The following is a 12,651-nucleotide window of genomic DNA, read 5'->3' as shown; positions in this document are numbered from 1 at the left end:
AAAATATTTCTTTAGATAGCAGTTTGAACCATAGTATAATAACATTAACATATTTAAGTAATCTACTAAAATCAAAATTGGTTATTGGTATTGCAACCCACTTCTCCACAGTTGTGGACCTTATTATCTCACTAGAACAACTGCAATCATCTCCCTATTTGTCATCTTGTCTTCTTATCAAATGGTCCCCTCTTTAGTTCTAGGGTGAAGCTCACTGACCTGGAAAGTTGCTTAATACAGCAGAAAAAAGATAAATTCACTGGTTAGGAAATGGATCTCTGGGTTAAGAACCCAGCTCTGCTACTAAGTAGTTAATTAGATTCAGTAAATTTCTTAATTCCCTCTCTCTCTCTCTTCTCTCTCATCTTTCTCATCTATTAATGGAGATATAATAGTACCAATCTCATTGGACTTTTGTGAGATTGGAATATTTGTAAAGCTCTTAACATAATACCTACTATATCATAAATACTCAAATCATATTAACCAGTTAGCCATTGTTATGAGTTGTAAAGGTTGTTAATTACTATGTGCATCAATCTTATGGTCTATTTTGATTTTCAAGCTACCATCAAATGAAAATGTTGGATTTTGCTTTTGTCTTTAGCAAATGGTGGGACCAAAATCTAATACCTGGAAGAATGTCCACATTTAAATTAATCTGAGTAGATAAAAGGGTACAAGAGAATGAACTTGTCCTCATATGTAGGAAGGTCTTATAGACATTAATATTTTTCCCCCACAGGTGAAAAAGGACTATAAGGAAGTGACATCTTTTTCTCCCCACATCATCATAAATGGTTTTCTAACCAAAATCCTTTCTGTTCCATTACAACCACACTAGCTCAAGATCTGAGACCTAAACTGGTATTGCAAGCAAGGTGGATTGACTGAAGATAATATGGGAAACTATTTAAGAGCTTAGGGCAACGTTCCACACAAAGGTTGCATTACTGTCTTTTTGATGTTTCATGTTACAATGCAATAAATTCCTTTCAGAATTTACCATCTCGAACAATTTGGTTCCAGGGGAGAATTATCCTTATATAAAAATTTAAGTGTCCTTTTATCCAAGAAACTGGCAACTAATTTCATTTTCTATTTGCTCATGCAGCCACAAAGTTCAGTCCCAAGTTAATGTTAATTACAACACTATATTGAACCTAGGCAACTAAAACATTTGCTTCCTCCTCGTCTTGTGTGACACTGATTCTCCGTTACATAAATTTCTACTTATATATTATACATGGAAAACTTTTTAATATGAGTTAGCTTAAATGCTCTTTAGAAGTAGATCAAGTACTTAATCAATTACTTTAAAAATAATTCATGTTGAAAATCTTACGGAGTTCCAACTCAATAGCAAAACTGTACGTGATGAAAACTGTGCCATTTCTTTTTATCATTTCACAAAATGAGCTGTACATTTGGACATAACACAGGAAAAGTGATTTCCAAACCTCAGAGTATAAGACATCTTAAGGGGTTTTAAATAAGAACAGAGCTTGGGAGCCAAACATATCCAGCTCTCAGGCAAAAGGACAGGAAAAACCTCTGGGCACCATGGTCTCTCCTTCTCTCACAACAAATGAAGAAATAATAATCACCGTTTCATTATAAAATCAAGTTTCCAGCCTTATAAAATTTGGTATCTATAAAAGGCTTTTCAAGTTCAGTAGAATATCACTTCATTGTAATATAACCTTGAAACAAACAATTTGGCTATAATTTCTGTCAGAATAAATTAAACTTTTAAATGTACCATCATTAACATCATAATTTTTTTTTTAAGAAAATAAGTTATATACAAAATGTTACCATGCTTCTAATTTCAGATTTGTATGGCATGTCAGAACTACATACAACAGCTTCAGGTAATATAAAAACCATTGCTTTTTGGAGTCAAAACTACGTGGAATGTAGCTATGTGACTTCAGCAAGTTACTTAAAGCTTTCTAAGTGTTCACATCTTTAAAAATGGAGCTAACAACACTTTCTTCAAAAGGGTGTGTGGAAGTGCTAGGCATGTAGTAGCCTCTCAATAAATATTATTTTTCTTCTTTACTTCATTTCAGTAAATTCTAAAATAGCATTTTAATATTCCCCAATAGCATCAACCTTTTAGAAACCACCTTTTTCTTCAGTAAAAAGGAAACGAAAATTTTACTCAAAGGAACACAGGGTATGTATATTATTTCACGTACCTGTATTTCAAACTACACACTAGAACAAGATGATAGCAAATTTGATGTTTAATGGAATACCTGTAACCATGTTAATAACAGTTGCATTTAAGGTCAGGGACCTAAAGTCAAAATGATTATATAAAACAAAACAAAACAAAAACACGGACATAACGAAAAGCCATTTTTCCATAGACAAAATGCTGATATGGCTTTGACAGCAATCTTTACTCCCTAATTCTGATGTAATTTCACACATAAGTTTCCATATATTTGAAATAATAAAAACCCTTACAAACCTAGCAAAGACACATCAGCAATGATGAAGTATCCCCCATCAGGAACTATGGGTTTTAGGCCAAGACTTTCAAGTAAATGTATCATCCGATCTCTTTTTACTTCTAACTCTTTTGGCAAAGAATTAAAGTAACACTCTGGGTCATCCATGCGCTTGATGTCAATCCAAAAAGCTTGAGCCAAGGCTTCCTGCATGTTAAGATTGAAACATGTGGAAAGGAAATACAGTAATGTTATTTACTGCTGAGTTTACTGGTGTAATTGAGACTGCCCTAAGTGACATTATTGGGGGGAAAAAAAGTCATTCAGGGAATTACAGTTAAATTCCTGTGAACCTATGTCAGACTGCATTAATGGAGGAATCGGTTACATGCAAATGATCAAATCTAACGTGAAGAACTGAGAATTAGGCATGACGATCCAAATTAAAAAGAGGTACTGTATAAAGATGGCTTACTTGGAAATGAAAAGACATTAAGTTATTTTCCACTGAGGTCAGCTATAGAATGACTTGCTAGATCTAAGTGTGAAAGATGATGGACTAGACAGCCTTTTCCCATTACCTTGGAGGATGCAGTGGAAATGAAAGCTGACCCACTATCACTCCCCATAGGTATGCAATCATTCTTATCTAAATTGTAATCCCTGTTCTAATCATCCATATCCCAGAAGTGTCTAAGTGTCACAGGGATTAGAAAAGAATTTCTGGGGCATGTGGAGTCACTTCTGTACCATTCCCCAGAAAACTCAGAAGTGACAGAAGAGAAATTGGTCCAAGAGGAAAAAAACAATGTTGTTAAAGACGACCAGGTAGGTGTCTGAGAAGGCAACAAGTCAGGAAAAGGTAAACAAATCTGAATCTGGACACACATAAAGAACAAGGATCTGTACAAGCAGGAGGACAGAAGCTTGGTAGATGAGTGTGAACTGAAACCCCTTAGAAATACCAGTTCTCAGGGCTGCCTGGGTGGCTCAGTCGGTTAAGAGTCCAACTTGATTTCGTCTCAGGTCATGATCTCACAGTTTGCAAGACTGAGCCCCCTACATGGAGCCTGCTTTGGATTCTCTCTTTCCCCCTCTCTTCCCTTCCCTACTTGCTCACATGTTCTCTCTCTCTCTCAAAATAAATAAACTTTAAAAAAGAACAAAGAAAAGAAATATCAGTTCTCAGAGCAAACAAGGACATCTAAGCAAATAATCAAGACTCTGGGAATAATTAAGAGATAGAGGGGCAGAGCAAAGTCGCTAAATTAAAAAAAAAATTAATCAGAACTGAGAGGTATTAAGAATTAAAGGATGGCGTGCCTGGGTGGCTCAGTCAGTTAAGCGTTCACCTCTTGAGTTCAGCTGAGGTTATGATCTCCTGGTTCATGGGATGGAGCCCCAAATTGATCTCTGCACTGCCAGTGAGAAGCCTGCTTGGGATTCTCTCTCTCCCTGTCTCTGCCACTCTTCCCCTCATGCATCCACTCACTCTCTCTCTCAAAATAAATAAACATTAAAATTTTTTTTTTCAAAGAATTAAAGGATAAATTCATTCACTCAGTAATCATATACTGAATACCAATGTTAAATATTGGCATTGTGATAAAACACTGGGGATATAATGATAAACAAGATAAATATGGTCCTTGCCTTTATGGAGACTCTAGTTAGTATCTATTGGAGGGGGCATGTAGAAGGGATGAGGAAACCAATACATGAAAAAGGCAGGCTATAATTTGTTCTGTTGGAAGAACGGAATCTGGTGTGACTGCAGAGTACCAAGAGAGACAGCATGGCAGGAGATGACATGGAGAGACAGAGAAGACTGCATGCCAAAAGAATCCACCAGGAAAAAAGAATTGATAATTCACAGTACTAAAAAAATCTTGGATAAATGAGGATCAGCTGCTTCAGCCTAGGAATCTGTGGTCCCCTGGAAGCATGGGCCAGTTTCCAAACATGGCTATCTGACTACACGGAAAAAAACCAGGCACTTAGCTTACAGGGAGGGTCAGATGGTTCAGAAAAAGAAGTTCCAGATCCTTAGCTGAATCTTGCTTTTTCCTCAGCAACTTATTCACTCCGTATAGTAGGAGATATTGCCCTAGAAAATTCAAAGCTCAAGAGACATAAACATCGATCCTAACTATAGTATTATACTGGACTCTTTCTGTCTCTTACCCCACCATGTGACCCAATGGCAAATACAGTCAGCTCTACCTTCAAAATATATTCAGCACCCAATCACCTTCCACCACTTCACCATCCCTATATTGGTTCAGTCAACTACTGTCTCTCTCTTGGTTCACTTCAACAGTCCTCTGATTCAATAAAGCAGCCAGAGTCCCTTTGATGACACAAGTTAGATGATGTAATCCTTGTGCTCAAACTCTCCAGTGGCTTCCTATCTCACTCAGCCTTGACAGTGATAAACATGGCCTTACTTGATCTGGCTCCTTTTGTTCCTCCTACTCTTGTCCTTTGATCATCTCAACCCAGTCTCATGTTTTTCACTGATATAAATATGACAGCCAGAATACCTACCCCAGGGCCTTTGCACTTGTTCTCACAGTCTGGAAGGTTCTTCTCTAGGTAACTATTTGGCTACTTAACCTTCAGTTTGTAGCTCAAATGACCCCTTCTCAGTGAGACTTTCAAAGGTTACTCCATTTAACACTGTATATTTTCCCCTTAGCACTTTATATCCTTCCTCTTACTTGCTTTAATTTTCTCTGTTGTATCTATCAACATCTGACATATTATTAAAATATTTACTTCTTGGGGCACCTGGGTGGCTCAGTTGGTTAAGTGTCCGACTTTGGCCCAGGCCATGATCTCGCAGTCCCTGAGTCTGAGCCTCGCATCGGGCTCTGTGCTGACAGCTCAGAGCCTGGAGCCTACTTGAGATTCTGCAACTTCCTCTCTCTCTGCCCCTACCGTGCTCCCACCTCTGTCTGTCTGTCTCTCTCTCAAAAGTAAATAAACATTAAAAAAATTTTTTTTAATAAAATTTTTTCTTCTTTATCATCTGCATACTCCGAGTAGGCAACATGCAGAAGAAAGAAACTAGACCAATTTCTTACACCATTCACAAAAATAAACTCAAAATGGATGAAGAACCTGAATGTGAGACAGGAAACCATCAAAACCCTAGAGGAGAAAGCAGGAAAAACCCCCTCTGACCTCAGCTGCTGCAATTTCTTGACACATCTCCAAGGGCAAGGGAATTAAAAGCAAAAATGAACTATTGGCACCTCATCAAGATAAAAAGCTTCTGCACTGCAAAGGAAACAATCAGCAAAACTAAAAGGCAACCGATGGAATGGGAAAAGATATTTGCAAGTGACGTATCAGATAAAGGGCTAGTATCCAAAACCTATAAAGAATTCACCAAACTCCACACCCCAAAAACAAATAATCCAGTGAAGAAATGGGCAGAAGACAGGACAGACATTTTTCTAAAGAAGACATCCAGATGGCCAACAGGCACATGAAAAGATGCTCAACATCACTCATCATCAGGGAAATACAAATCAAAATCACACTGAGATACTACCTCACACCGGTCAGAGTGGCTAAAATGAACAAATCAGGAGACTACAGATGCTGGAGAGGATGTGGAGAAACAGGAACCCTCTTGCACTGTTGGTGGGAATGCAAATTTGTGCAGCCACTCTGGAACAGTGTGGAGGTTCCTCAAAAAATTAAAAACAGATCTACCCTATGACCCAGCAGTAGCACTGCTAGGAATTTACCCAAGGGATATAGGAGTACTGATGCATAGGGGCACTTGTACCCCAATGTTTATAGCAGCACCTTCAACAATAGCCAAATTATGGAAAGAGCCTAAATGTCCATCAGCTGACGAATGGATAAAGAAGATGTGGTTTATATATACAATGGAATACTACTTGGCATTGAGAAAGAATGAAATCTGGCCATTTGTAGCAACATGGATGGAACTGGAGAGTGTTATGCTAAGTGAAATAATTCAGGCAGAGAAAGACAGATATCATATGTTTTCACTTATATGTGGATCCTGAGAAACTTAATAGAAGACCAGAGGGGAGGGGAAGGGCGAAAAAAAGTTACAGAGAGGGAAGGAGGCAAACTGTAAGGGACTCTTAAATACTGAGAACAAACCGAGGGTTGATGGGGGGTGGGGGAGAGGGGAAAGTGGATGATGGGCATTGAGGAGGGCACCTGTTGGGATGAGCACTGGGTGTTGTATGGAAACCAATTTGACAATAAATTATATCTAAAAATTTTTTTAATAAAATATTTTCTTCTTTATTATCTGCATACTCCCAATAGGCTGTAAGCTCAATAAGGGAAGAATTTCTTTATGCTGTATTTCTTCTACTAGCAAATATTTGTTGAATAAGTGAATGGATTGATTTTGAGTGGATGAAATGAGTTTAATATATATAAAACCAGAAGTCAAAACTAACCTTTATTATGACACTGCTTTAGAGAGTCACAGGAAAGAGAATTTTAAAACAAAATTTTGTCTCATTCAGTAGATATTTTTGGCAGGAAGCAAAAAAAGTAAACTTACTATAGCCAACACATTTCAATCTTTCAGCCTTCTAACAGCCTTCCAGAAAAAGATATTTTTTTCAGTGATCTGATTATTCACAGAATGATGGTACACATATCCCTGTTTTATAAATTTATTTAAAAAAAACACACAGAAACAATATAAAAAAGATATACATTAAAAAGTCTTGTACCCACCCCTATCCCTATCTATTCATATCGCCTATTCCTCATACCCAAATAGCCACTTTTAGTAGCCTCTTACAGATCCTTCCAGATATCCTTTAAGAAAATAAAAGTGTATGGTTTCTCCCTTTCTTATACAGGATATAGCACAAATACACACTACTCTGTATGTTGCTCTTTTAACCTTATAGTATATTCTAGAAATCTTTCCATATCGATAATTATAGAGCTCCCTCCTTTCCCTCTCTCTTTCCTTTCTTTTCATTTTTAAATAGTCATGGTGACAGACAGAATAATGGACCCCAAAGGTGTCTAGGTCTTAAAACCCAGAACCTATAAATATGTTACTCTACATAGTAAAATAAACTTTGCAAATGAGGTTTAAATTAAGGATCTCAAAACGAAGAGATTATCTTGGATTATTCATGGGCCTAATACAATCATAAGGATCCTCGTATGGGAAAGAAGGTAGCAGGAGAGTCAGAATCATGTTAGAGTTATGTGACCTCAAGCCAAGGAATGTGAGCAGCCCCTAGAAGATGGAAAAGACAAGCAACGAACACTCCCTTACAACCTGCAGAAGGAACACCAGTATGGAGACACCTTGTTTTTAGCCCTGTAAGACCCATTTCAGACTGTTGACCTCCAGAACTGTAAGATTAAAATTTTTTGTTTTAAGCCACTAAGTTTGTGGTAATTTGTCACAGAGAAATGGGAAACTAATGCAAAACTCAGATAATATTTAAATGTTTGGCTAGACCATGGTTTATTTAATTGCCAGTGGATGGATAATGTGCATCCCCTATCTTTTGCAATGAATGGCCACGCACATACAGAGCTTCTTGCTTCTCAGGTATACAGATAATAGCAACAGAGTAAACTCCCAGAAGATGGATTCCTGCTTTGGAGCACATGCACATCTATAATTTTGCTTGGTGTTGTCACTGTCCTTCACAGAGTCTGTTCTACTTTGCAATCCCACCAGTGTTCAAAGCTAAAACTCAATGACTTTAAACAAACAAACCAAAAAACCATTCTAGTAACACCTTCACCAAAAGACCATGCTTCAACCCCAAGTTACTCTAACACCTACCTGTAAAGGTGTAGCACAAGTATAAACAGTGTTTTGTTGAACTGTCTGTAAATGTTTTATCAAATGATTAGGACCAATGGACCAGCCAAGCTGAAAAAGGAAAAAAAGAAAAGCAGATTTCAGAAAGTGAATCTAACTGTATGTATTAAATCTGATAGAGTAGCTCAGCTTAATGTAATTATTAAACATATGTAATTCTAAAATGTTCACTCTATGAAAGTAGTGTAGTTATTAGTATTTGCTCATCATTTCAACACTGTTCTGTGGGAAAGTGTCCCACCGGAGTCACTAAACTCTGTCTTCAGAAGGTAAATAGTGCCCACAGTCATTATAACCCTTTTCTAATTCGCTACTTCTGAACGTCTAAAAACTCATAACAAAGCTTATTTGAATTAGATAAAAGTAACTCTGAATGAGGGCCTAAGGGGCTCTTCCATAATTTGGTTCTGCAGGCCCCATTTTTGATACTCCTTGCTTCTTGGCCATGTTCAGGATAGGGCTGGTTGGAAGATAATCAAGCTTCGATTGGGTAAATTGTTAATGTATTACATAGTGCAGTGCTTAAGTACATAAATTCTGAAGCTGGATTGCCTGGCTGGCTTGAGTTTATTAGCAGTATAACCTCAGGCAACTTACTTAACTTCTCTTACTAGTTTTATTATCTATAAAATGGGGATAATAAATTATACTCACTTCATAATGCCATTATGAGAATGAGTATGTGTAAAGCACTTAGAACCTGGCACATAGTAAGTGCCAAAATATTAGCTATTATTATGTATTATATTTTTCCTCCTTTTTTATTCATATGCAATAACCTGAACATTCTTTGCAAAGAAGAGTGCCATTGGTTGGTTACTTATAAAATGAAAAATGACTATTTTTCTGCCATTTGCAATGACATGGATGGAGCTACAGAGTATTATGCTAAGTGAAATAAGTCAGAGAAAGGCAAATACCATGTGATCTCACTCATATGTGGAATTTAAGAAACAAAACAAACGAGCAAAGGAAAAAACGAGAGACACACACACACACACACACACACACACACACACACACCCAAGAAATGGATGTGTAGCTAGAGAGAACAAACCGAGTGTTAGTGGACGGGAGTGGAGGTGTGGGGGGATGGGTTAAATAGGTGATGGGGATTTAAGAGGGCACCTGTGATGAGCACTGGGTATGGTAATGAAGTGATGAATCACTAAATTCTATACCTGAAACTAATATTACACTGTATATTAACTAACTAGACTTTAAATAAAGTTTAAAAAAACTTTTAAAAAAAAGAAAGAAATGATTAGGTCTCAAAAAGGAGAAAGGTCAACAGGAAAGCTGAATGAGTAAACAAAAGGTCAGTAAGTACAAAAACCTGGGTAAACTGAATATATATGCATTTAACACTCTCTCTCTCTCTCTCTCTCTCTCTCTCCAAGAAATAAAATACGTGTCTGTTTTTAAGCAATTATTCTTTTGCATCTTACCTTCCAGCCAGTTACACTGAAAGTCTTTCCGGCACTTCCTATCGTTATTGTTCTCTCCCACATACCTGGAAAAGTAGCTAAACCGGAAAAAGAAAAAAAAAAGTTAAATAATTGCTTTCCAATCAATCTACATTCAGTATAACTTAAAAACATAAATGTAGTATAATGCAGTCGGTATATTTCAGTAGGTTTTTTTTTTTAATTTTTTAATGTTTATTTATTTATGTATGTTTATTTATTTAATGTATGTTTATTTATTTTTGAGAGAGAGAGAGACAGAGCTCGAGAGGGAAAGGGCCAGAGAGAGAGGGAGACACAGAATCTGAAGTAGGCTCCAGGCTCCGAGCTGTCAGCACAGAGCCCAATGTGGGGCTCGAACTCATGAACTGTGAGACCATGACCTGAGCCAAAGTTGGACGCTTAACCAACTGAGCCACCTAGACACCCCTATTTCAGCAGGTTTTTAAAATATAATGTAACTTTAAGCCAAACATAGTTGAAAATGTCACAGTGCTTAAAAATACTGTATAATATGTGATAGATTAAATAATGTTAAGTAGCAAAATCACTTCAAGGGTCAGAAGTGGCAAAGGTGTCAGTAGGCAGCGTTCCAGGCAGTGGTAGCACAGCCGTGGCGTGGCACCTGGCGCTCAGTGTCAGTGGTAGCTGTGCATTCACTAATACTGCACTCTTCCTGTGGCACCATTTTGATTGTGGTCCTGGCCATTGTTGACTCCCCTCTACTCTGCCCATTTTCCGAGTCTACCTCTACAGGATTCCTAAGACAATGTTTCTTAAAATGTGGTTCTCACACCAGTACTAGCAATATCAATGGGGAACTTGTAAGGAAGGCAAACTATCGGACCATACCTCAGATCTCCTCAATCAGAAACTCTGGGGGTAGGGCCCCGCGATGCATGTGTGCATGTGTGTTTTGCTAACAATTTTAAGATATATATCCCACACCATAAAATTTACTTATTTAAATTGTCTAATTCAATGGTTTTTAGCATATCTGCAGAGCTGGGCAACCAGTTTTAGAACAATTTTTCACCCCAAAAGCCCATACCTTTTAGGTATCACCCCTTAATATCTCTGTGGCCAATAGCCCTAGAACTTGTCTGAATGGAGTTTATTTGGCATACTTATTCTCTCCATAATGCACACCACAGTCTTCTTATACTTCAAAACATCAGCCAGCACTTCAGCACTATGCTACGGGGTCTATTTTAAACAACAAAATCACCATGAAAAGGGCACTTGTTTATAGTATAAGCTGAAATAAGAAGGCAGAGTGTTGCCTTGTTGACCTCAACTGAGAATACACATATGAGGTGACTCAAATTTTTTGCCCCTCTTGGCACGTCTGTGAATGAAGCGCTGTGAGTATCGACTTTGAAGTTACAAATAGATTTCTGCGAGTAGGTGATTCACAAATATGGATTCCACAAATAATGAGAAATGACAGTGTAAACGTTTTCAAGTGATTGACATCTTTAATAAAATCATTCATTCACATACTCATTTGCTTAGCAAACATTTATTACCAATGACCAGGTCCCAGGGACTAAGCCATGTCTAAAAGAAACAAAGATGAGAAAAAAGCACATCCTATCTTTGAAGAGCTTATGGTCTAGTGGGGATAGGAGAAAAGTAAAACAACAGTCATATACAGTGTGGTAAGTGCTGTAATAGTAAGCAGCATGGAGTATCATGCAAGGACAGAAGGTGTTAGGGGTAGCTTTCTGCAGCCAGTAAAGCTTAAGCTGAGACCTGGAAGACCATGTGGAATTCTGCCAGTCAGAGAAGGGGAGGAAAGGTATTTGGGGCAAAGAGAATGCAGGTAAAATCATACAGGTATAAAATGCAGGAGCTTGTGAATTCTGCCCAAAATTGGTCAATTATTCCCTTGTTAATCTTCGGAGAGTGCTACCTATGCTGCTCTTTGTTCCCTTTTTTTAATGTTTATTTATTTTTAGAAAGAGTGCACGAGCGGAGAAGGGGGAGAGAGGGAGACACAGAATCGGAAGCAGGCTCCAGGATCTGAGCTGTCAGCACAGAGCCTGACGTGGGGCTCGAACTCATGAACCATGAGATCATGACCTGAGCCAAAGTCGGCGCTTGACCAACTGAGCCACCCAGGCGTCCCCCTATGCTGCTCTTTGGATTGCTCGAGTAGTTTAGATGTTAAGTTCTTCACATGCAATCCCATGAGTTTTTCACTTGTTTTTCAGAGGTACAGTAGATACTCTTGTATTGTTCTAAGAGTGTTGGTATACATAAAGAGAAAACAAATAGCCATTTCTGTGTGATCTAAGCTACCGTTTTCTTAATCTTCTCATATACAAGTCATGTGGCTACTAAAATGTAAGGTAGCTAAAGAAATTTCCAAAATGGATTCATACGTAATCAGTCCATTGTGAAATACTTGCCAATATCTGTAAAGGTAGGAAAACTACATAAATCAGGATGTTATAATTGTATTCTCTGTGGAGTAAAACAAAACCCAAAAATAATAAATAAAGAAAATATTTAGAGAATCAATTCAAAGAAAGAATATTCTAACATTTGATATAAATATCCTATCATTTCAAGTTTTGAAACAGTTCTAGCATTCCAAAAGAATACCATGACACATGTCCCACTTTCCTATTTGACCAGAGAAAATCTAAACTATGTATAATGCAGAGTATCACCTCCTTTAAAGTAACAATATGTATCCAAAACCCGGAAAGTCTATTAGTAAACACAATATTTAGAAATAAGTTCTTTAAGGGGCACCTGAGTGGCTCTGTCGGTTAAGCATCCATCTTCTGCTCAGATCATGATCTCGCCATTCCCGAGTTCCAGCCCTGCGTCAGGCTCTGTGCTGAAAGCTCAG

General features: G+C 37.7%; 1 protein-coding gene across 4 annotated transcripts in view; it reads right to left on the bottom strand.

Moving 5' to 3' along the window:
* The window catches only part of KYAT3 (kynurenine aminotransferase 3), a 73,186-nt gene that overhangs the window by 8,637 nt on the left and 51,898 nt on the right, over positions 1 to 12,651 (bottom strand). For all 4 annotated transcript variants that reach the window (XM_019414072.2, XM_019414073.2, XM_019414074.2 and 1 more), the window contains exons 9-11: positions 9,771 to 9,847; positions 8,284 to 8,373; positions 2,483 to 2,669 (exon numbers count right to left, since the gene is read on the bottom strand). In XM_019414072.2, coding sequence (XP_019269617.2) covers positions 2,483 to 2,669; positions 8,284 to 8,373; positions 9,771 to 9,847 — 354 coding nt within the window. The remainder of the gene's footprint in view (positions 1 to 2,482; positions 2,670 to 8,283; positions 8,374 to 9,770; positions 9,848 to 12,651) is intronic.

This window comes from Panthera pardus, unplaced genomic scaffold (assembly GCF_024362965.1).
Source record: "Panthera pardus isolate Hobbes unplaced genomic scaffold, ASM2436296v1 HiC_scaffold_11, whole genome shotgun sequence".
In the NCBI taxonomy this organism is placed as follows: domain Eukaryota; kingdom Metazoa; phylum Chordata; class Mammalia; order Carnivora; family Felidae; genus Panthera; species Panthera pardus.
This window is presented reverse-complemented; position numbering and strand designations above follow the sequence as displayed.